Raw genomic sequence first — 23,108 nt, 5'->3', positions numbered from 1 at the left:
TGTGTAAGTGTGCGGAGGTCGCAAGATTGGAGAGTATTAAGTTAGTGGACTGAGGGCTTGGGATGACAGTTTTGGTGATGACGCCCGAATACAAAGCTTTCTTTTTATCCAAGATTAAAAATAACTACACCTGGTATTCCAGAGTCTTCCTTTTTAAGGAAGATTTTATTCTTTTTTACTAACATATGGTAAAATAGTCCTGAATTGAATGCTGAACATTTCAAACCAGGGTGGTTTTGAAACGAGAAAGGCAGTTCATTAACAGGGTAGTTCTAGGTAAGGGGTGGGGGACAAGTCAGCTTTGACCTTGGCAACCATGGCAGGTGAGTCCTGTGGGCTGGACGCTCTCCACGCTCGGGTCACTGCAGCTTCACTATGGGACACACGTGGTGGAGATCTACTGTGAAGCAGCAGGGTTGTCTGCCCGTGAGCCGTGCACAGTTCCTGCACAGTTCCCTCTCTCCCGTGAGCCGTGCACAGTTCCTGCTCTGTCCCTCTCTCCCTTTCCAGTGATTTGGAACCTGATCGCAGCAGGGATTCTGTTTCAGTTCCCCAGCTTTGCGTTTTGCATTTATCTGTGTTTCACAATAACTATGGAAGGAATTACAGTTTTTGACAGTTTTAGTTATCTCAGGTGTAAAAACATTCTTCATAGTTTAGCTATTGTTCACTCTATCATTTGGATAACTGGTAGCATATACATCTTGTTTTAATGTAAATTTTATTGAAGTATAATATAGATACAGAAAAGGGGCCATATCATAACTGTAGCACTTGATAAATTTTCTCAAAGTGAACACACTCACGTGACCAGCACTCAGATCAAGAACCAGAATGTTATCATATTGGAAAAATTAGAAGCTGTCTCCTAGACACTGCTTCCCTTCCCTGACTTCTAACACCACAGATAAGTTTTGCCTGATTCTGAACTCTATAATTAGGGAATCATGCAGTGTGTCCTCTGGTATCTGGCTTCTTTTACTCAATATTATATTTGTGAGATTCATCCTGTTGATACATGTAGTTGTTCTTCATTTTCACTACTACATAGTATTACATTATTTTACTACAGAGTAAATTATCCCTTGCAGTTGTGAATATATGTCAGTAACATATGGTTTGGGCATCATACTGAAAAGGACTTAGTCACTATGTGATTTAGTTGTATTGTGATCTAATGTCTAATTATTTTATTACTATAAGAGCTCTTTTATTTTAAAATAGGCAATTGTTTTTCTCTTTCTTAAGACAGAATATTAATTTTATCTTATCACTATCCCCTCGACTCCCCACCAGCTATAAAATTAATCACTTTCTCTCACCTTTGTGCTTCCATAAAAATTGATTTCTCTTTGTAGTTAACACATACAGATAGCTACTGTGTTGATTATGGACAGTGGAGTCACATATCTGTATGCCTGCCAAAGCCAAGACCTATCTTTTTTTTGTTTTAAACTTTTTATTTTATATTGGAGTATAGCCAATTAACAATGTTGTGATAGTTTCAGGTGCACAAAGCAACTCAGCCCTACATATAGATGTATCTGTTCTCCCCCAGACTCCCCTCCCATCCAGGCTGCCACATAACATTGAGCAGAGTTCCCTGTGCTATATAGTAGGTCCTTGTTGGTTATCCTTTTTAAATACAGCAGTGTGTACATGTCAATCCCAAACTCCCTGACTATCGCTTCCCTCCACCCTTCCTCCCAGTAACCATAAGTTCATTCTCTTAAGTCTGTGAGTCCGTTTCTATTTTGTAAATACGTTCATTTGTATCATTTCTTTTTAGATTCCGCATATAAGTGATATCATACGATATTTCTCTTTCTCTGTCTGACTTACTTCACTCAGTATGACAATCTCTAGGTCCATCCATGTTCCTGCAAATGGCATTATTTGATTCTTTTTTATGGCTAGGTAATATTCCATTGTATATATATGTACCACATCTTCTTTATCCATTGCTCTGTCGATGGACATTTAGGTTGCTTCCATGCCAAGACCTACCTTTAGATTCATGTTTCTAAACCCAGTTTCTAATATGCCAGTTATCAATCAGAAAAATTCTAGGTTTGTTGAAGATTCTGGACTAGACCTGTGGCTTATCAGTGGGATTCTGTTGCATTTTTGTCATTGTAGCCTGAGATTCCTGAATGCATCTGCAAACAAACTGGAAACCCTTCCTCCAGCCACACTCTCTGAAGAGACAAACAGCGTCTTACAGGAGTTGTATTTGACGAATAACAACCTCACAGATAAATGTGTACCCTTGTTAACAGGACACCCCCATCTGAAGATTCTTCACATGGCCTATAACCGACTTCAGAGTTTTCCAGCAAGGTAAAAGAAGATTACAGAGTGACATCCTTCATTGCATTTCTGAAAATGGATTCATAGATGGAAAGGCAAAAACTAACATGTTTATTTCCCAGATAATGTAAAGCTTGTTCCTCCTGATTCTTATTCACAGTGTCTTTTATATAAGCCATTGTCAGCATTCCCCTGAAGAGAAGTGTGTTCATTTTTCTAATATGAATGTATCCAAGGACCCAATTACTAGAATGTTCTTATGATTTTGAAATAAGGCATGTCATCTAGCAGGTATATGTTTTCTTTTGCTTCCTTTTAACCAGTCAAATTAAAAAAAAAAAAGATTAACCTAGTATGATGTGTGAGAATTAGAACATAAACTAGGAACCTGAAGGTTCTCAATTAGCTAATAGCTTTTGTATTTATGCTTATGGTATAGAAAGCAATGGTGGCCTGTGCATTCTTAGAAACTGTGACATTACAAATAATTTATGGCTCTTAGAAAATTCTACTTTTAAGTCTATTTTAATTTTAATTTCTAATTTTGGGGAGCAGTGGCATTGTATCTTGCTTTGAGTGAAGCTTTAACAAGTTAGGTCTTAGAACTCACACCCACACATCAAAGAAGCAAACACTAACCCCTCTGGTATTCTGCTGCTAACTGCGACTTAGCACTGGGCCAAAGCAAAATACGGGGACAGCCTCCCTCTGCTAGCATCAAGGATACCAGTCTGTTGAAACCCTTACTAAAGGAGGGAGGCCCAAATATGCATTGACTTCAAGTATTACTCTATTTTTGTAGTATACATTTATTTCTTTACTTTTTCCCCCTCATTTGATGTTACTGATTAAGCTTTTCTTTCTTTCTTTCTTTTTTTTCTTTTAATGTACTTTTCTTTTACTGTGGAATGAGATGTTATTTTTGGAAGAAAACGTAGCCGTCACATAACAATAATATCTCTGAAAGGGCTCATGGTCCTCATTTGATGGTGAATGACTAAGGCCAGCAGGAGAAATGATCATCAGCTCAAATTCTGAGGGTATCCCCCACTGACCCATGCCAGTAGTAATCACCCTAACTACAGAGAATTTTTTTTGACCACCTCCTTTCTATGCTGAGGGATAGAAACTTCTTTGACATATTTTCTTTCTTGGACCTGATGTCTATACTCTCAGTCTTTTTTCGTGCCTGTTACTCATTGGTTTCTCCACATTTCTTCTCACAATATGATGACAACATGTTCAAATAATAATCTTACAAATTCAGGCTATCACAGATGGATTACTTCACAGTCTGTGCATACAGTGTTGTTTGTAGCATATCCTAATACCATGTTGAATGTTTATGATATTAAAAGATCTGATTTCATAAGATAAAAACTTAGTTCTTGTATCTTCGGCGTATATTTATTTTCAAGTAAGCAAATAAGGTAACCTTTATTTTTGAGAGAAAACAGAAAAGCAATAAAGTGTTTCTTGCTAAATTTTTTAAAAGGTTTATTGTGACAAATGAAACCACAGCAAGGAGAGGAGATACCAATAACTCTAAACTAAATGATTTAGATTGTAAGTTTGAGTTGCACTCACTGGGAATCCTGCACTTGTTAGATTCCACCTTCACAAGTGGTGGGAAAAGGGCCAGAGGAGTGATAGATGCATTATAGGTTTGTAGAGGCAGAGGGTTTTTTCCCTCCAGATTTACAGAAAATATAAGAAACCCTAATTCTGGAGTTTTTCTTTATTGAGTTACTGTAATTATTGATTAATGTAATTAAATAGTAATTCTACATTATAGGTTAAGATTGAACAATACAAGACATTCTTAAACAAAAGTGTTAAATTACATTAGGACTTGTTATTAAGGTAAGATGAGAAAGATTCTTTCTTTGTAGGTGTTTAGCAGGAGTTGAGAGAAATTTCTTTTGGGTCCAGATTGAATTTGGGCATTGCCAGAGGTCGAGAGATGATCCAGATCACCTTCCAGCATCCTACTTCTCATGACCACCTTGTTATCACAAGGGATGTCCAAGGAATTTGGGGAGTGGGGTTTCAGGAGAAAGCATATCTTCATATAAACCATACCCTTTTCTACTCTATATATTCCCTTGAGGTTTCAGTGCCAATACGAAGAAATAATACTCTCACACTTTTAAAGCACATAGATTAGATTAATGCCAGCTTTTGACCCATTTGGGTAGGATTTTCACTGGAGTTCAGACTAAGCTACATAGTAAAGTGATTGTTGTCAGGATAACTCAATTCACACACAGAGTTTTCATAGGAAAAGGACGTCCATTTTTCTTCTTGTTGCCAATTCAAAGAGCTGAAGTTAAGAGTTTTTGTTTTGTAACAAGAAAGGAGGTATCAAAATACTTTGATACTCAAAAACAGTAGTGAAAAACTTGTCTGTTAAAATGACTAGTGCGAGTGAATCTTTAAAGAATCTTCAGAGTCATAGTAAATTACCTTTTGGTTCTCATTATCTATTATTTTCTTTCTAAATTTCCTTATAATTACTTTGTGACCTGCCCACCCTTGGATTTTCTCTTTCAGTAAAATGGCAAAGCTGGAAGAACTTGAAGAAATTGACATCAGTGGGAATAAACTGAAGGCCGTCCCGACAACGATCATGAATTGCAGGCGCATGCACACGGTGATCGCTCACTCCAACTGCATCGAGGTCTTCCCTGAAGTTATGCAGCTCCCAGAAATCAAGGTACGTGGGTCGATTCCATAAACTCCAAGCTTCAGGTCCACAAAGAGACTTGTTTTCTCTAGTTCATCAGTTCAGGATGTTCGCACCCTTGTTGGATTTCCTCAGAATGAAGATTTCTCTGTTGTCCTTGCTCCATCCTTCCTCAGCACTGGGCTACACCTCTGAGTCGGCAGAGGGAAAAAAAAAACCAGTGATCAAAAAACACTGGACTGGGAGTGGGGAAAATTGTCTTCCGGGCTCTGTCCCTAACTAGCCACATAGCCACCTAACTCTTTCCCATCTGTCTAACAATACTTGTCCTACTTATTTCCAGGGTGGTTATGAGACTCAGAGACTGAATCAGGTTTGATGGTAGTTTGAAATAGTTAACGGTACCTCTGCACACCCCTCCCCCCAACTCCCCTAATTAAATAGCATCCACCACCCCAGCACCCAATTAGTAATAATTCCCTATATAGATGGAGTCTCATTACTGTTACCATTACCAAACATTCACTTCAATTTAATGAAACCTGACAGAACAGATAGTATTCCCATTTGGTAGGTGAGGAAACTGAGGTGCTGAAAAGAAAGTGGTTTCTATAAACTGAAGACAGCAAGTTGGTGGCAGAGACATTCTGCAGTTCCTGGCTCCTGACTCAGGGCGGTCTCATCGGACGAAACCACTTCACTAGAATGAAAACCATCTAACAACTTTTTATTCTTTTTTTTTTTAATTCTTTTTTTTTTTTTTTGGAGCAAAGAGTAAGAAGTTCTTTCATTTTGCATCTTAGCATTTCTGATGATTAGTTTTGTGCTTAATAAAAAGTAATTCTGGTTATAGACTAGGAGCATATTCTAATCTCCTATTTGAAGACACTTTGAATAGCATGAATAATTTTTCACCACAGGAGTTTTGTACATTTACATGGTTGAGGTGTATACAAGCCATTTGATAAGTGTGTGCGTGTGTGTGTGTGCTTAAGCCATGAAATATTTTACTGTGAGCGCACTGTCACCTCATACATGACCGTGTCATTTTAGAATACTTACTGTTAACTAGCAGAAATGTTTTATTTTTACTTTATATACCTTTTACAGTAGGTAAGAGGTGGGGCTCTGAAGGAAGACAGATCTAGAGGTGGATCCCAACTAAAAGCTGCTTAATTGCTCCGTTTCCTCATATGTAAAATGAGGGAAAGAACAGTGCTTCCTTTACAGTATTGCTGTGAGGATGAAATGAAATAATACATGTAAAGCATTTGAAATAGACGTGGCACCTGGTAAGAGCTCTGTAAATGTTAACTATAATTAGTTACAAGACCTCGGTGGGGTTCAACTCTGATGTTGATTATATGGAGCAACTGTTCTGGCTGATGAGCCACAAAATCCAAGAAATCTGTCACTTAAGCAAATGCTTCTTTGCTTCCATCGCAGGAGCAGTGTTGACAGCTAAGCTTTCCAGGGGCTGCTCCACTGCCCATTACTCCATGGGGGGTGTGGTGTCTGTCACGGGGCCTCATTAAACAGGTCTCTGTGCACCGAGGTCTCAAGATTAACCTCCTGTTTGCTGGTCTTACTTTCTGCACCTGTCTTTTAATGTTATATAACTCTTAATCGTAGATTCTTTTTTTTTTAAGTATCTGGTTTAAAATACAGATACAGATAGACGTTTAAACTTTTCAAGTTTTGACTAAATTTTGCAAAATACGAATGTTGCTCTATGAAAGCAAATCTTCTCTTAGACTCTTGCTTGGATTCCTGGATTCTAAACTTGGTGCCCTCGTGTTTGCATTTAATTCCTTCCCCTGTAACCCTGCTTTACAGCTCCTTTTCAAATTTTACTTTTGGTATTACTTTTTTTTTTTTTTTTTTACAGTTTTTCTTCTTTTGTTCTTTGATTTTTAACCCCAGATATTGTAGCGTAGCATTTTCCTTATGTTAAAAATGTCCAGTGTTTCTGACCCAGCTCTTCCATTACCAAGAGATATTTTGTTGCTGGGGTTTTATTTGTGGCGGGGGGGGGGGGGGGGGCGGGTGCGGTGAGCAGTATCAAGTCTCCTTTATGTACAAAGTACAAACTTGGCAGCCCTGGACAGACAGTGGTATTGAAAAAGTAGTAGTTATATTGTTTGAGAACTCCGAAATGATATTTTAGTGTTATTTCATATGAGAATATTTTAAGTTGCTGTATAAGTATTTATGCAGATTTAAACCATCCAAGGGACTTCCCTGGCGGTCCAGTGGTTGAGACTTCGTGCTTGCAATGCGGGGGGCACGGGTTCGATCCCTGGTTGGGGAACTAAGATTCCACATGCCGTGCAGTGTGGCCAAAAATAAATAAATAAGCCATCCAAAAGAAAATTCCTGGTAAAAAATATTTGCTGTAAACAGATGATAAAATACCTATGAGAGTCTCGACTGCAAACTGAGCCCTAAAGCATGTTTCTAATGGAAAAGAAATCACTTTTTCCTAAGTTGAAGTACTCCAGCCGCTATTAAAATATTATCATTGAGTTAATAATCCTAGATTGTATTCTTATTGCTTCTTGAAAATAAAGTACAATAATTGTAAAGTATTTCATAAAAGGTATGAAGATCATTGCAATTATAAACATTAACAGATAATTTAAAGAGGGATAAGATCCTGGTATATTTAGCTAGTTCTCTGTGAGCAGTCTCATCTTTTCAGACATTAAAGAAAAGTGCTTGTTCACTGCTTTGTTACCAAAGCTTTAAAACCAATTATCATTTAAAGGGTAAACAAGTTTTATGACTAAAATATATATGCTAAAATATAGTTTTTTATTTTACTTTATTATTATTTTTTTAAATGTAGTTTTTTAAACTTGTAAAATCAGGCCATTATTCATGTACCCCTAAAACAGAGACTATATGCATCCCCTATGCTTGGATAAAATTTAGGTCTGGCCTTTTCTCATTTTGGTGCATTTGGTGAGATCTGTTGAAGTGATCATCAGACATCAAATTCTGTACTTGGGCAGGAAGGTCATATAAATTCGTAGGAAAAAAATATATTTTTTAGAGTTTTTCGATGAGCTCAAGTGCACCCAGAGTCATAGTCGTTTTGTTCCTTAGTATTGATATTATTGTCTTCACCTTTGTTTAGCACTTTCAAACTAGTCTTCCAAACCCCACCACCAGTCCTGTGTTCCTGGAGCAGGTCATGTTCCGTTCTGATTCTAAAATAGACAGACCTCCCTCTGGATACGGATCAGCTCTCAATCACCACAGAAGCCAGACTTGGCTTGGCTGGTCCCAGGCCGAGGTCCTCACGTAGACTGCTAGAGCTGATGGACCTGAAAAGCAGAGGTGGCCGCGGGTGTGGCACTCGGCTTCTCTTCCTCAGGGGCCCTTCGCCGAACCACATCGCAGTCACGTTGATCATGTAGGAGTTCTGCAACAACACCAAAGCTTTTAGTAGAGTTACTTCCAATTAGGGACATGGTCCTACCTTTTTTGAAGTGTGGTTTAAGCAGATGAAAGAAATGTGTGACACATATAATGAATGAAGTTTGAAATTTAAACACTGTATATCAGCAGCTTTTGTCAAATTTTCCATTTCCCTGCGGTGTCCTGATTCTGATTACTGGGTGAACAGCATCTTTTAAAATGTTTTAAATTCTCTTCAGAAGGTTATTTTCATGTTTGTGCTGTGCAGTAATAAACCACTTGGATAAGCTGAGTGACTTCATCTTTAGGACTGTTATTTCACTTCATGGAGTATGAAGTATTTTTAATATGCCACACTCTTGAGAACAATGGCTGCAGGAAGTTGAATTTCCCTTGGAATCAAGCCATGTTGTTGTTTCTAAAGTGAGATGAGAGCGAGAGAACCAGCTCAGTCATAGGACACAAAGAACATGGGGAAACGGCTAGGTAAGAATGGATGAAAGAAAAGGCATTAATTCTTTGGAAAGTAGGATAATGGAAATAAAGACAGATCAGGGGCCAAGTTAGATGTCTAGTTTGGTAGAGTAGTTGACCTACTAGACTTAAAAGGTCATCTAGGAACTGCAGTATCCAAAAACCAGGAAGCAGGAGCAATTGTCATTATGGTCCTGGAATCTGGGTAATGGTTATTTAGGAATTATTCTATCATTTGGGGAATCTGGCATCCATTCCTGTTTGGGACAAGAGCTAAGGAAAAAGGAATGAAGCAGTGTCTACCAGGACATGGCCATTTAAGCCACTTTTCTCCCTGCCTCACTGGCGACTCACCAGCAGGAAGCTAGGACTGTATAGTCTCTGTCTTTCAAAGTTGGGATAATTTATTAACTCAGACTAATTTGTTTGTTTCTTTAACTCTAGTTTTAAAAAGTATTTCAGCAGCCCTTTTAAACACAAAGCCATGTCTTTTACAGTGAAATACTGCGTGCATCTTACGAAGTGGGTTATGTGTACATACAGATAAAGAACTGGTCCTCTGTGAGCTCATGCATATTAAAAGTATCCCTTTAGAGATGCTCCTGGAGAAAGGAGCACTTGTGACCATGAGTCCTCAAAGAAGTTGGCTGTGAAGTGGTCACTATCCGGCTCTTCAAAGTCTTTTATTAGTAAGGAAAAAGAGAAGTGAGCTCATATGCCCCCAAATCTGGAATACAGCCTGGAATCATCTATAAATTTCTTTGAAGTCTCCTTTTTGATCTAAAATTACATGCTAATTTTGTGTTCTGCTTTTTACCATTTCTTTTAGTTTTAATGTAAAAATAAAGGCTCTTCCTCTCCATAATCTTTGAGTAACACTGAAGCCCCCAGAAGCATGGGCCAGGTGTCCTGTAACTTTGTGATATACCACTGAGTCTCCCCAAGGGCACACATAACCAATTTTATCAGCTAATGAAATTTATGAGGTAAAGGAATTGCTTAGTTTATATAGGATGCATTTTCTTAAAGTCAGATTTTATAAATAATTTATTTTGGTGCTTAAGGGAATTCGCTGTTTGGAGGAATGGAATGCTATTTGATGGATCGAGGATTTGTTTAAAACAAAGTTTTACCCTGATTGTCATTTTTGTCAAGTAGTTGCCAATAAGGTTTCTAAAATCCAGTTGAGAAAAATCACAGATACTGTATATAAATTTAAAAGGAAGAGGCCGTACAAATTAAAGTTCTTCTTTTGCAACTTCCTGAAAGGTGGGGAGGTTTAAACAATATACATTCCTGAATAATTATAGACAAATACACTATTACATAGAAAAACCGAACTTCAACCTTGGCTTTAGGGTCTGTGTTTAAAGCAAAAGGTTCAGACTGGCTCTCTTAGTTAATAGGTTTACTTAGATGTGTGAACATCCTACAGTGATGATGCCTTAGCCTTTTGCAACATCAAGAATATGTAGTAGTTTAAGTGTTAAAAGAGAATTTGACTTAAAGTTATACAATGAGAAATACTACACATGTGTGTACATGTATTTTACTCTAAAGCTGCAATGTTCGGGTTCCTGTAGAACTCTGAGAGAGGGAGGTAGTATAGATGACTTCAGCGTGAGACACAATCTGTAGTTCACCGTTTGGCCCCTACCTGCCTCTCCAGCCTCATCTTCTGCTCTCGGGCCCGACCATCTCCAGCCACACCAACCACTCTTGCTTCGTGTCCTGGTATACCGTGCATCACTCTGTCTCTTGCCTGGTGCACGTGCTGTCAGTGCTTGCTAGATGCCCTCCTGTTCCCATCTGCCCCTTTATCTTTAATTTTGATTCTTCACAAAAATCCTCTCCTGGAAAGCCCTCTCTGTGGTCTCAGTAGCTGCCCCTTCACTGTCACAGCCACGCACACTTGTACACATCGTTGATCATAGCAGCTGGAGGTAGGTAGTGGTGTTCATTTCCCCCTTTAGCCTGGGAGTTGCTCGGGCTGGGGACTGTGTCTGCCATCTCTCTCGAGGTCCCTGATGTCTGGCTTATTGTCTGCCATTTAGTAGATGCTAACTAAATGTTACTTTGATTGAGTACTTGGATGTATTTGCTTCTTTTGACTTCAAAATGGAAATTAGTGAACCTGTTCGGAGGGGGAACATGTTATACATCAGTGGCTTTCACCTTGTGAGGACTAGGGAGTGCAGAAGGTGAGTGTGAGCCCCGCCATTTGGAGCTGTCAGAGCTGTTGGGCAGCACAGTTGAGGTGGGGGACTAGCTGTGGTCTGAGGAAGGAAGAAGCAAGGGGGTTGCAGAACCTCAGAGCTCACTAATTCTGTTAAGTTGCTGATTCGGGGCAGCCCAGGCAATTATTTGGCAGATAATGAATAATACACTGCTGTGAACATTGATATGCTTATTTCTTTAGTAATGTTTTGTGAGGAATCATCATAATTAAGATATTGCAACTTTTGTGATGATTACACTTGAACTATACATCACATTGTATTCCCTTTCTTTAAGATACACTGATTATTTTCCTATACTCATATATAATTGTATTAGTAGTCATTTCCTCTAAATCATGAGTTCCTTCTCAATTATGAGTTATCTCACTTTTTCTGAGGGTTGGATAATTCTTTTTTGAGTATTCTTACCAGAGTTTTGTATTATAGCAGAGTGATTTTTGTTAGCTGTGTCCTAGAATGGGCCTGAAAGAGGGGATGATAACGTTTTAGATTCAATATTCTATTTAACAATGTATTTCCAAGAAAATTTTAGTGCATTAAATATAAATACATACATTAAACAACGTAGAATATGTGGGTACTAAATTTTTTTCTCAGGTCTCACTTCCAAATTTTCTATTTTCTTAGTGGTCGCCGTTACAATTATTCAGTCAACAAGTGTTTGTTGAGGACTATTAAAAGAATAGGAAATAGTACTTGTAAGTAAAGCAGTCACTATCTGCGTTGACACCAGTAGATTGGCACCAAGTACCAGTGTCCTGTAATTTTTAGGAATAAACCTCCTTCAATGTGCAGAACTATATAAAGGTGTTTCTCTGCTTATCTGCCCTTAAAGAGTTTCCTTCTCATGCAGAAACAAAAGCATTTTAAAACGTATCAATTGCTTTGCAGTGCTACTTATTCTAGACTGAATTTAACCTAAACATGTGTATCTCAGTTCCCATCCTAAGAGATTTAATTACTGAGGAACCTTCTTATAAGATCCATTCATTTATTCATGCAACAAATAATTGTTTACCAAGTGCCAGGCAATCGATTGTTTATTTGTTCCTCCTTTCGGTGAAGGCATCTACCGAGCCTCTATTCTTTGCAGTGCACTGCACTTCGGATATAGGAGGAGAAGAGGCAGTCCCTTCTCTCTAGGAGCTCATGGTCTAGTGAAAGGAAGAAATAAGCAGATACTTACAACAAGGGACATCTGATTGAAACGGGGGCTGTAGTGGAATTGAGTGACATTGTAGTGGCGTTGAGTCTTGAAAGAATAAGGCAGATTACCAGGTAGAAGGCAAGGATAGCTTGAAGAGTTCCATTCACAGAGAATAGCAAGTGCAAAGGCACAGACAAATGAGAACATGACCCACGCAAGAGTTAACTTTGACGCAGCTGAATATAGAGTGTGAGGAAGCAGGTGGCGAAAGGTGGGGTGAAGGCCTTAGTTGACGTGCTGAGGACTTTGGTGGCAGATTGAAGGGTAGTAGGGAGCAAAAGAAAGACTGAAGCTGGAGTGTGATGTGATAGAACAAACCACATCAGAGAATCACCCTGACAGCATTGTGGGGAATGCAGCAGAGGGAAGTGAGACTGAAAGCAAAGTTCGGACGCCATCGTAATCCTCCAGGGGAAACGTGGTGTGGGTCAGAACAGGACTACGGGAACCGACTGCCGTGAATTAAAGACTTGGTGATGAAATGGGCCTCAGCGGGGTAGTGCGTGAGCACCATCTCCTAAGATCTGCGTTACCATCACCAACATTACCTTTATAAATGAATACCCTATTGAACTCATTTTATAATTTGGTAATTTAAAGAATGAGCAATTTTACCTCTACAGAACTGTGAGAGTTTAAATCTTAGAGGTAACATTAAAAAACATTGCTCACCAATTTCAAAAAATTCAGTAATGTTCTAAAATGTCTTTACTCTTTCCCCATAATGCATGCTCTGACCTCTGAATTCGTTTGTGTCAACCACCTACGTTCTGTGTTGCCCACACCTGTCAGGCCTTAAGCTCATGTTTCATTACCACCAGGAGATTATATTGACACCATGTGTTGTTTTATCTGTACTGATGTATACTGACCATACTGCCAGAATAGCCCATTATGAACCAGTATTATCAGAGTTTCGTTAAAGTCCAGTTGGCTATTCATGCAACCATTATTTATATTTGGAAAAACAAAAAAAGGAGATGACCATGTCCCTGTTATTAACATTTAGGTTAAGTGAATTCTTGTACTTCTGTTGAAAGTATTAAGACTATAAAAGGTGTTGGGAGTGAAGATATAGAATAAGTGAAATGTAATGAAATTGTACCTACATTTATGGGTTTTAAAAGTTTTTTATATTAATAATAAGGCTAAAAGAAACAAAAATAGAATTCTAACACTGGTTGTGTTCAGGTGTTAAATTTAACGGTAAGTTTTCTAATCTCTGTCCAACTTTTTATAATGTGGTTATAATGCTCTCATAATAAAAAAAAATTACAGTATATCATTGCTACTGTTTCAGAGCAAGGGTATGAAACAATTTGTGTGGAAACATTGTATTGTTTGAATTCAACTGAGAATATATTTCTCCAAAAATAGAGGTTTTCATTTTACCCAGTCTCTACCCCTCCCCAATGCATAATAGATTTAAGTTCTTTAAAAAATTTTCCAGATAAAGATGAATTTGTCCACTTTTAAGACTGAAATTCTTGGATACAATTTGCCTTTCAGTCCACCTTAAGATTTTTAATATGCTCTTTAGGCATTTTAAAATATTATAATAAGGTACCAGCTCAAGCCAGATAATTGAATGCTTTCTCCCCATTCTGCTAAATTGTTGGTTACACATTCTCTTATCAGAAAAATTGCCAACTGTTCTCTCTTGTGCATGTGATCCTTCTTCTACCCTGGTGCCCGCTCCCCTAACAGAAATGCAGCACCTCCTTTTGGGACTTAGCTCATTTAAGCCTTACATTTTGCAAGAAAGGTGGTGTTATTCCCATTCACAGATAACACATAATTTTCGTTCTAATCGGTATGCTGACCCTTTTTGTGGCAGTTTTCCGGGTGAGATTAGGCAGGGCTGTTGGAAAGTCCAGGTATTGGATGCCTGGAGTGCAGGATCTATATTTGACTCCTGCCTTTTTCCCGTGCATATAGTAGGCAGGCTCACTTGCTAGTCTTTCGCCACTTTCTTATTTAGCTTCTTTTGAATTATCTTCCCATTTTGAATATTCGTTCCCTGCCTTCTCCTCATTTTGCGTGTTTTTTGCTTTGTTTTAAAAACCAAAGACAAGCCCTTTAAAGTTCCATCTTGATGTTGTAACTGTAACCCTCATGGCCACAGCAAGTGCGGAGATATTGTGAACAATGTGAGTGAGACACGATCTTTAGGGTTTTTCAGTTAATGCTTAATTTTTAAATGTAGAGATGAACTTAAAAGGATGAAGCTGGGGAGTATAAAGAACATGGAATTTGTGTTATTTAAAGAAAGTAAAATTTTAATTACATTTAGCAAAGTCTGTTTTAAATGTTTATGGCAGAATAGCAGACAAACGTAGTTTCTGCATTTGGCCATCATAGTACAGTGAACGGTCACACTGATTTTCCTGCAACGAGTAGGAGCATAGAACTACCTGAACAACTTCTCCAGGCCATCTCCTCGTGTTTCCACTTGTTCCTTCAGTGCGTGGACCTGAGCTGTAATGAACTAAGCGAAGTCACTTTACCAGAAAACCTGCCTCCAAAACTGCAAGAACTAGACCTGACTGGAAACCCCCGACTCGCCCTCGATCACAAAACCCTGGAGCTGCTGAAGTAAGTATTTTGTGAAGCGCTGCAGCCCCATCGCTATTCACTGAAAATGACATTTATCACTTAGTCAAAACATTAAATGGAATATGAAGCATCTGTTGACTTATTAGGTCTATCTACACACATTTGAAGTGAAGTGATTTGTGAGTCTGTAGTTCACCAAAATGGACGAATGGCCAAACAAATTTTCAAGTAATTGGATACTCGTGTCCTTTCAGAAAGTTTTTGAGAAAGTGTCCAGACAAAAAGAGATGAGAATAATGAAAACAAAGAGGAAAAGGGGATTTAAAGACACAGGAGAGAGCAGTGAACAACCAAGAAGTAAATGTACATCTCCGTTACGAATAATATGGTGTGTGATGCTTAATGCAAATGTTACAAAGGGATTTTGCAGGAGATTCATAATGTGGGGTAAATGAACAATTTGGAACTAAAATTCAGGTTATTTAAACAAAACTGGGAGAGTGGGGTAGTTAGATCCTGCTAGGTTGTCTTCCTGTTTTGGGAAGAGAGTTCATTGGTACTGTCTCATGTTTTCTGTTGATGGAGAATAACAGGTTGGATGGAGTTCACTATGTAAAACATTAAAGTTAACCTTGTTAGAAAAGATTTCTTTATAACAATGTTCATCACAGAACTCTAAATATCAATAAAATTAAATTATGCTTCACATGATGAATATTATAATGAATATTATACAACCACTAAAAACAATGATGTGGAGTTATATTACTAACTTGAAAGATCTCTGCATATGACGTTAGGTGAAAAGAAAGTTTACAAGGAAATTTGTATAGTGTAATCCCACTTTTTGTAGCATAAATCTGTGTGCATTTGGGTATGTGTGCGTGTGTGTGTGCACATGCACAACGAGAAAATTCCTAAAAGGATATAAAACAAAATGTTAAAATGATGCTGTTCTCTGGATAATATAATTATGGATGGTCTTTACTTTCTTCTTTAAATTTTTCTGAATTTTCAGAATTTTTTGCAGTGTATCTCAAAGTAACACTCCTTGACATCAACACACATTAGACATTGTGTATGCCATCTGTGCTTAAACCCTGTTGTAATATCTGTTGCTGAAAGTCATCTTCCAATATCTTAGAAAAAACTGAAAAGGAGAAGAATTTTGAAAAGAAGAGTAATATTGGTGGTCCATTATTATTATCGTAGGCTTTAGTACATATCAAAATTTGAAAATCACCTAAGGTGATTCCTGGTTGGAATTGGCTTAATTAGTGCCTGTTCGTTGATATTTTAAGTACTTAATGAGAAAATTGATTTAGTTGAAGAATATTGCCTAAGTACAGTGTCGTCGGGAAGCCACGGGGACCGAGGCTCTTTCCACTGTGTATCAGTATGTGAAGCGTTGGCCCAAATCCCTCAGTGTGTCCAGACCTTAGTTTTCTCATCTCTTAGGGAGGATGGCCTACACACTCTCTAAGGGACTTCCAGAACTAAGAATACATGGATTAGCAAAACATATTTCATCTTTATAATGGGTAACTTTTTGAGTTTTTACAAATATGACATAATTTTATGATAAAAATAATTATATAAAAATCTGTTAATCAATGGAAGTAGCTGTTTGGAGAAAAATATAAGTTGAATTTTTATTGCACACCAAAATAAATTCCAGCTAAATTAAAGAGTTAAATACATAAAATGAAATAATTTTTAAAAGTAAGAAGAAATCATATGGATATATTTACAAACCAGAAAAGGACTTTTTAGGGCAGAGAAGGGGGTGGGGGAAATCAGAAAAGAAGTCAATATGTATAGAGTGGTTTTGATATTTATGTTATGTATATTTTTATATAAAAATACTTTTTTTACATAAAAGTTTTAGATATCTATTCCAAAAGCTATCAAAGGTAAATCTAAAAGGCAAATGACAAACTGAGAAGAAACGCTGGCAAAAAATAAGAAAAATAGAAGCATTAATATTCTTAATAGAAAATGTTCTTATGAGTCTTTCTTAATAGAAAATGTTCTTATGAATGTTCTTAGTGATAAGTACTCACTCAAGCAGAAAGTAAGTGAAGCACATTAACATTTAATAAACAAAGTATGGATAGTTACATGAAAAGTTCAGCCTTATTAGTGTATCAAGGAAATATTAAATAAAATATTTAAATGATAACATTTTCCCCCTCAAATTTGTGTTGATGGAGGGTTGTAAATTGATACAACTTTTAGAGATAGTCATCAAGATATTTCTAATTAAATTTAGGATGAATATAAAATGACATGGGGAAATGTTCAAGATGTAATTAGAAAAAAGATGCAAAACCATATATATAATAGAATGACCCCATTATTATATAGGCATAAGACAGTATCTCTTAAAATTCTCTACCAAAGGACATATGTTACTAGAGTGGCCAGAGCTGCTACAGTGAAGCACATGTGTGTTCTCAGATTAAAAAAAAAATTAGTAACAGACAGTGAAATCATAACACTCTTAGGTAAAAACGTTACCCTCTATTTAATATCTAGAAGGTTGTGGCTTCTTAATAACTTGGGAGAGTTTCCATATCTCATGTATTACTTGCTCTTTTAGCGGGTTGGCCTATTTGTTCTACATGAGGCAGGGTTAGTCCATATGGCGACTCTTCCGTGTGACTGAGCTCCGGCTCCCAGATTCCCTCAGACTAATTTCAAGATGTACGAGAGTCAACATCCAGGTCACTTCAGACGGCTGCTCAGCCACACACTGTGTTCAGCTTGGCGGAAATGAGAGATTGCTCCTTCACTAGAAAGGATTATGGGCGAGTTTAAGGATTACTTTTTTCTTTAATAATCAGGCTAGGAGGGCTTCCCTGGTGGCGTAGTGGTTGAGAGTCCGCCTGCCCATGCAGGGGACGCGGGTTCGTGCCCCGGTCCGGGAAGATCCCACATGCCGCGGAGCGGCTGGGCCCGTGAGCCATGGCCGCTGAGCCTGCGTGTCCGGAGCCTGTGCTCCGCAGCGGGAGAGGCCGCAGCAGTGAGAGGCCCGCGTACCGAAAAAAAAAAAAAAAAAAAAAAACAACAGGCTAGGAAATGGAATTATTTCTTTGAAGGCTCCCTGTTCTGTAAAAAGTATAAATGTCTTTAGAAAGGAGTCTTCTGTTTTTCTCCAGAACTCAGAAAGGTAGGAAAAATGTAGGGAGAACCTTAAGGTATGCCTTAAGAAACCCATTGCATTGCTTGCCATTGTACGTGGATAAAATTTGGTACCAGGTCATATGGAAAGCAAACAACAGCAGACTATCTTTTTAAATACGCCTTTTATTGATGGGTTTGAAAGGAGGATATATCTGTAAAATGAGGTATTAGATTTTGAGATTTTCTGTTGACACTACCTATGATTTTTAAGTTTTTCAGCTTTTTTAGGATAAAGGAAAAGGTGAATGTTTTCTGGTAATGAAGAGTAGAAACTTTTCTTTAATGAAATATTTTTAAATTTCAAAGAAATTGCCACCAAATATTTCTAGAATCAAAGTGAATATTATTAGACATTGATTTACTTCTGAGTTGAATGGTTCTTAGGAAAGGTATTCAGTATTTATTATATTTTGGAGTTAATGAATGCCAACAGATAATTTCAATTCTTGGGCTCAGGACAAAATTGTTTAGGTGTTAAGAGATTATACATAATTCTGTTTCTCTCGTTTAAGTAAGGGGGAAAAAACTAGTGGCAATTTACAAGTAGGGATTTATCTCACCATGTGGTAGGTGGCCTTTTAAAAACCTGCTTCACATCTGTATGACTTCCTGTTTGTGAGCACTGAATGCTTTCTAGCAGGCTGGTTTTTAATGAACTGCATTTGAAGGTTTACTCTTCTAATATTTCTGTTTTGGGTCCTTTTGGACCACTTATAGCATATGAGAGCCAAAGTGAGATAAGAATTTGTTTCCCAGTTCATTTATATGTAGTTAATGTGTAATTTATTGAATGCCCCTCGTTTACTTCATAATTTTATGATATTGGTCTCAGCATGGTTGTGCAGGTGAGGAAAGAATTGGAAGCTTCAGGGGATAGCAAGTCCCCAGTAATGTTTGTGAAATATTTGAAGGGGTGATGTGGGCAGATACTGGATTTGAGGATGAGTGTTGCAGAATTCTCTCACATGATCCAAACACAGTACAGTCGTGGCTTGGGTTTCATTCTTTTCAAATCTGGGCTTCCTGTTGTGAGAATACACCCAACTTAATAGTTGTCTTTTCTCATGCCAAGGTTGAGAGCTGTCCCCTTCATCCCCAGGAGAGAGTAGCCATCTAGGGGTGGTGTGTGTGTGTGTGTGTGTGTGTGTGTGAGAGAGAGAGAGAAAGTGCCTAATAACCGACATTTGATGCTGATAAAACTAATTTTCATGCTCTGTATATATGCCCCTTTGTTTTCATTATGATGAGTAGCTAGCTCTTGTTGCTGATAAATATTGCAGACACATTAAACACAAATGGTAAGTACAGAGTGCTTAGGTGTTTTTCATTTCTCAGGTAAAAGTAGCAATTTGCACATGTTCTGTTTTAATGATTCCTGGCCCCTCTGTTTCTCTGGTTAGTAATATCCGCTGTTTCAAGATTGATCAGCCTTCGGGAGGCGATGCGTCTGGAGCCCCAGCTGTATGGAGCCATGGCTACACCGAAGCTTCAGGGGTGAAAAACAAGTAAGTGGGGTGAAACTTTGGAGTGAGAACCGCCACCTGCCCGCCCCCCTGCCTCCCTGCTTTAGTGGAGTAGAAGCCCAGTGCTAGCACACACTTTCCCCGTGTCACATTTATTTCAGTGTGTTTCCCCAGAGTGAGGCCACCTCATGACTTAGGCTGGAACATTAGGCTAAGCCCTGCTTGGCACCACGTACTCTCTCTTTGTGAGGATGTTGCTAGGATACGGTGTAACTGACACATTATATCTATGTGAGACTCCAGTGTTTGGAGAAGGCATAAGTATTGAAATGCATCCCTGCTCTTTTGAAAAGCCCCTTTATCTTTCTCTGAAGCCTGTTTACCAAGCAAAACAGGGAGAGTATTAAAGGAGTAGAAGTAGCCTTGATTGTCCATATTCGAGATCCCTTATGTTATTGACAGTCACTGTTTCTGTGGAGCTGTTTTTTACAGTCTAAATTAGCTTGTCGGGAATTTGATGTCCATTCCCTGTAATGTCAGCTGCTTGTCTTGCCATCAGGTCTTGTGCATCTTAATTTCTTTTTCTTCCCTATTTTCACCAACCTGCCCTGTCTCTGATGCAGATGTTGATTTCTTGAGAATTGTAATCCAGCTCTTCAGGCTTGCTTGCTTTCTATGAAGGGGTGCTGATAAATCAGTACTAGAAAAGCAAAGGATCCTATAAATTAGAATGGTCATAATTTAATTAGCTAAGGTATAAGAACACAAAATATTGAGAGCAGGGGAAGAACAGGAAGTGGAGGATGATCCCATAATAGCTAACAGCGTTCAACCCTGGGTGCACATTAGAATCAGTCAGGTGAGGAACCTTAAAGAACATTTTCCAGCCTAGGCCCGTTAAATCAGAATGCTTTAACATGTCCCCCAGGTGATTCTAATATGCATCCAGGACTGAGAACCACCATTCAAGACTAGCTTGAATACCCTTCATGGAAAATAAAAGGTGGAATTGTGGTTGCCATGCTGACTGCTTTTCCTTGGGTCAGAAAACAGAATGAACTCGCACTGTGCGTCTGACGCACTGATCCTGTCCTCTTTCCCTGAGAGTGTGCTTTGGCATATTAGAGAAGACGTAGCCCCCATTTCAACATCTCTGTTCCATTTGCCCCCCCCCCCAAAAAAGGCAGAATAACCAGTTGTGTCTGGGCTCTGACTGCTTAGTTCTATGTACTTTGCACTGTATATCATTATATTTTGGGGAGAGAGGAAGAAACTATACATTCTTTGGAGCAGTCAAAGTTCCTTCCTAGAGATCTTTCTTTTTTTAGATCAAAAGATCTTCTGTCTTACTTATAAACACCAGTGTGTGAAACTGCTCTCTAATTCCAGAACACTGATGTGAAATCCAAGATTGGTTTTTAAACCTCTCTGGATATTAAAATGTATTATCTACTCATACATATTAATGAAGCAGTGACCAGTTAGGTATTTTTTCCTACATAATTCCCTTTTCCACAATTCCTTCTTAAAAAGAATTTTTGCTATATTGAAGTGTAAGATAAACGGTAAGCATACAACTCTATGGATTGTCCTTAAGTGAACCAGCACCTAGATCGAAAACTAGAACATATCAGCACCTCAGAAGTCCCATGCCACCCCTGGCCCTCGCTTTATTTTCCCTCGCTTTCTTACCCTTTGGTTTTGACAGCAGAAGTTTCTCAAGAGTTTTCTTTTTGAGTTGTGGATGAAGTAGATATATAAGCAAGGAGCTTGCTGCTTTGAAGGAAGGAGGGAACTGCAGTTGTCCCTGCCCCAAATCTCAATAGACATCTATTCTCTTCTCCCTCCCACTTTCCCCTATGGGTACTGGTGCTGTGTTGCCTCCCTATCAGGTTATTTCAGATCCTTTGGGAAAATCCAAGCAGGGAGCTGCAATCCTATAATTTAGGTTCTTCCTCAGACTAAAAAACAAACAGGAAGCTTCAGCAGAAAAGAAAAATCACTACTGTACTTCTAAAACACGTTATTTTTTTCATACCTCCTGCCCCATTCTTTCTAGCAAGGGGAGCTTATAGAAGAAGACAGAATTATAAGACGATTTACTATTATATAATTAAATTTTACTTTGCCACTAATTGTCATATAACTAGGGATAACTTTTTTTTCTTTCATAAATGGAGGCAAGAATTTCAAAGTACTGGGCTTCCCTGGTGGCACAGTGGTTGAGAGTCCGCCTGCCGATGCAGGGGACACGGGTTCGTGCCCCGGTCCGGGAAGATCCCACATGTCGCAGAGCGGCTGGGCCCGTGAGCCATGGCCGCTGGGCCTGCGCGTCCGGAGCCTGTGCTCCGCAACGGGAGAGGCCACAACAGTGAGAGGCCTGTGTACCGCAAAAAAAAAGAATTTCAAAGTACTGGGGTAAGAGCCAGATTTCCTAGCTTTGAATCTGGGCTCTATACTTTTTTGCTATGTGACCTTGAGCAGTTACTCAATCTCTCTTTAGCTTACTTTCCTCATCAAAAATACTACTTGTCCTTATAGGGTTATTGTAAGGATCCACTGATTACATACGTGAAGAACTTAGAATAACATGTGCCATATAGTAAACTCTATTTAAATTTAGTTATTATTCTCATTAATGATAATGGGTATTACTATTGTTATTTATCCCCAAACTCCTTAAGCTCAGGAATTACATTTTCAGGTTCATACCGCTGTTACCTAGCCATGATACATATTAGGTGCTTAATAACTTTCTTCTTTTCATTAATTTATATACAGTAAGAAGGTATCATTTATATTCAACAACATTCACCCTGTTTAGTGTACAGCTCTGCAAGTTTTGATGAAAGAGCTCGAGCTCTGCTTGGTGATGGTGATTGTGTAATCACCATTATAATCGAATTATAGAACAGTTCCTCAAAATTCCTCCATGCCCCTCTGTTGCAATTTCTTCTCCCCCCTCCCAGCCCCTGGCAACTCCTGATCTGTTTTTTGTTCCGTTAGTTTTGCCTTTTCTAGAATGTCATATAAATGGAATTATGCAGTATATAGCCTTCTCAGTCTAGCTTCTTTCACTTAGCACCATGCATTTTAGATTCATTTGTGATGTTGCATGTGTTAGCAATTTGTTCCTTGTTACTGCAGAGTATTATTCCATTGCATGAATATGTTACGGTTTGTTTATCCATACACAACTTGAAGGATAAATTATTTAGATTGTTTCTATTTTTTAGCAAATACAAATAAAAATCCCATAAACATATAAACCTGCATACAGGTTTTTGGGTGAACAAATGTTGTCATTTCTCTTGGGTGAATACCTATGAGAAGGATTGCTGAGTCGTTATGACAAGTATATATTTAATTTTATAAGAAACTGCCAGAATGTTTCCCAAAGTGGCTGTACCATTTTGCATTCCCAGCAGCGATGAATGAGACTTCTCGTTGCTCCACATTCTCACCAGTACCTGTAAGATCAGGTGGTGGCAGTGGTGGTAGTGGTTTTGGTCATTCCAATAGTGATATTTCATTGTGGTTTTAATGTTTATTTCCCTAGTGAC

General features: G+C 38.3%; 1 protein-coding gene across 1 annotated transcript in view; it reads left to right on the top strand.

The window, feature by feature from the left end:
• The window catches only part of PHLPP1 (PH domain and leucine rich repeat protein phosphatase 1), a 212,994-nt gene that overhangs the window by 178,287 nt on the left and 11,599 nt on the right, over window positions 1-23,108 (top strand). The window contains exons 11-14 of the mRNA XM_082852916.1: window positions 2,140-2,340; window positions 4,864-5,026; window positions 14,805-14,935; window positions 19,483-19,587. Of these exons, the coding sequence (XP_082709042.1) occupies window positions 2,140-2,340; window positions 4,864-5,026; window positions 14,805-14,935; window positions 19,483-19,587 (600 nt within the window). The remainder of the gene's footprint in view (window positions 1-2,139; window positions 2,341-4,863; window positions 5,027-14,804; window positions 14,936-19,482; window positions 19,588-23,108) is intronic.

This window comes from Leucopleurus acutus, assembly GCF_964270905.1.
Source record: "Leucopleurus acutus genome assembly, chromosome: 13".
NCBI classification, from domain to species: Eukaryota; Metazoa; Chordata; class Mammalia; order Artiodactyla; family Delphinidae; genus Leucopleurus; species Leucopleurus acutus.
This window is presented reverse-complemented; position numbering and strand designations above follow the sequence as displayed.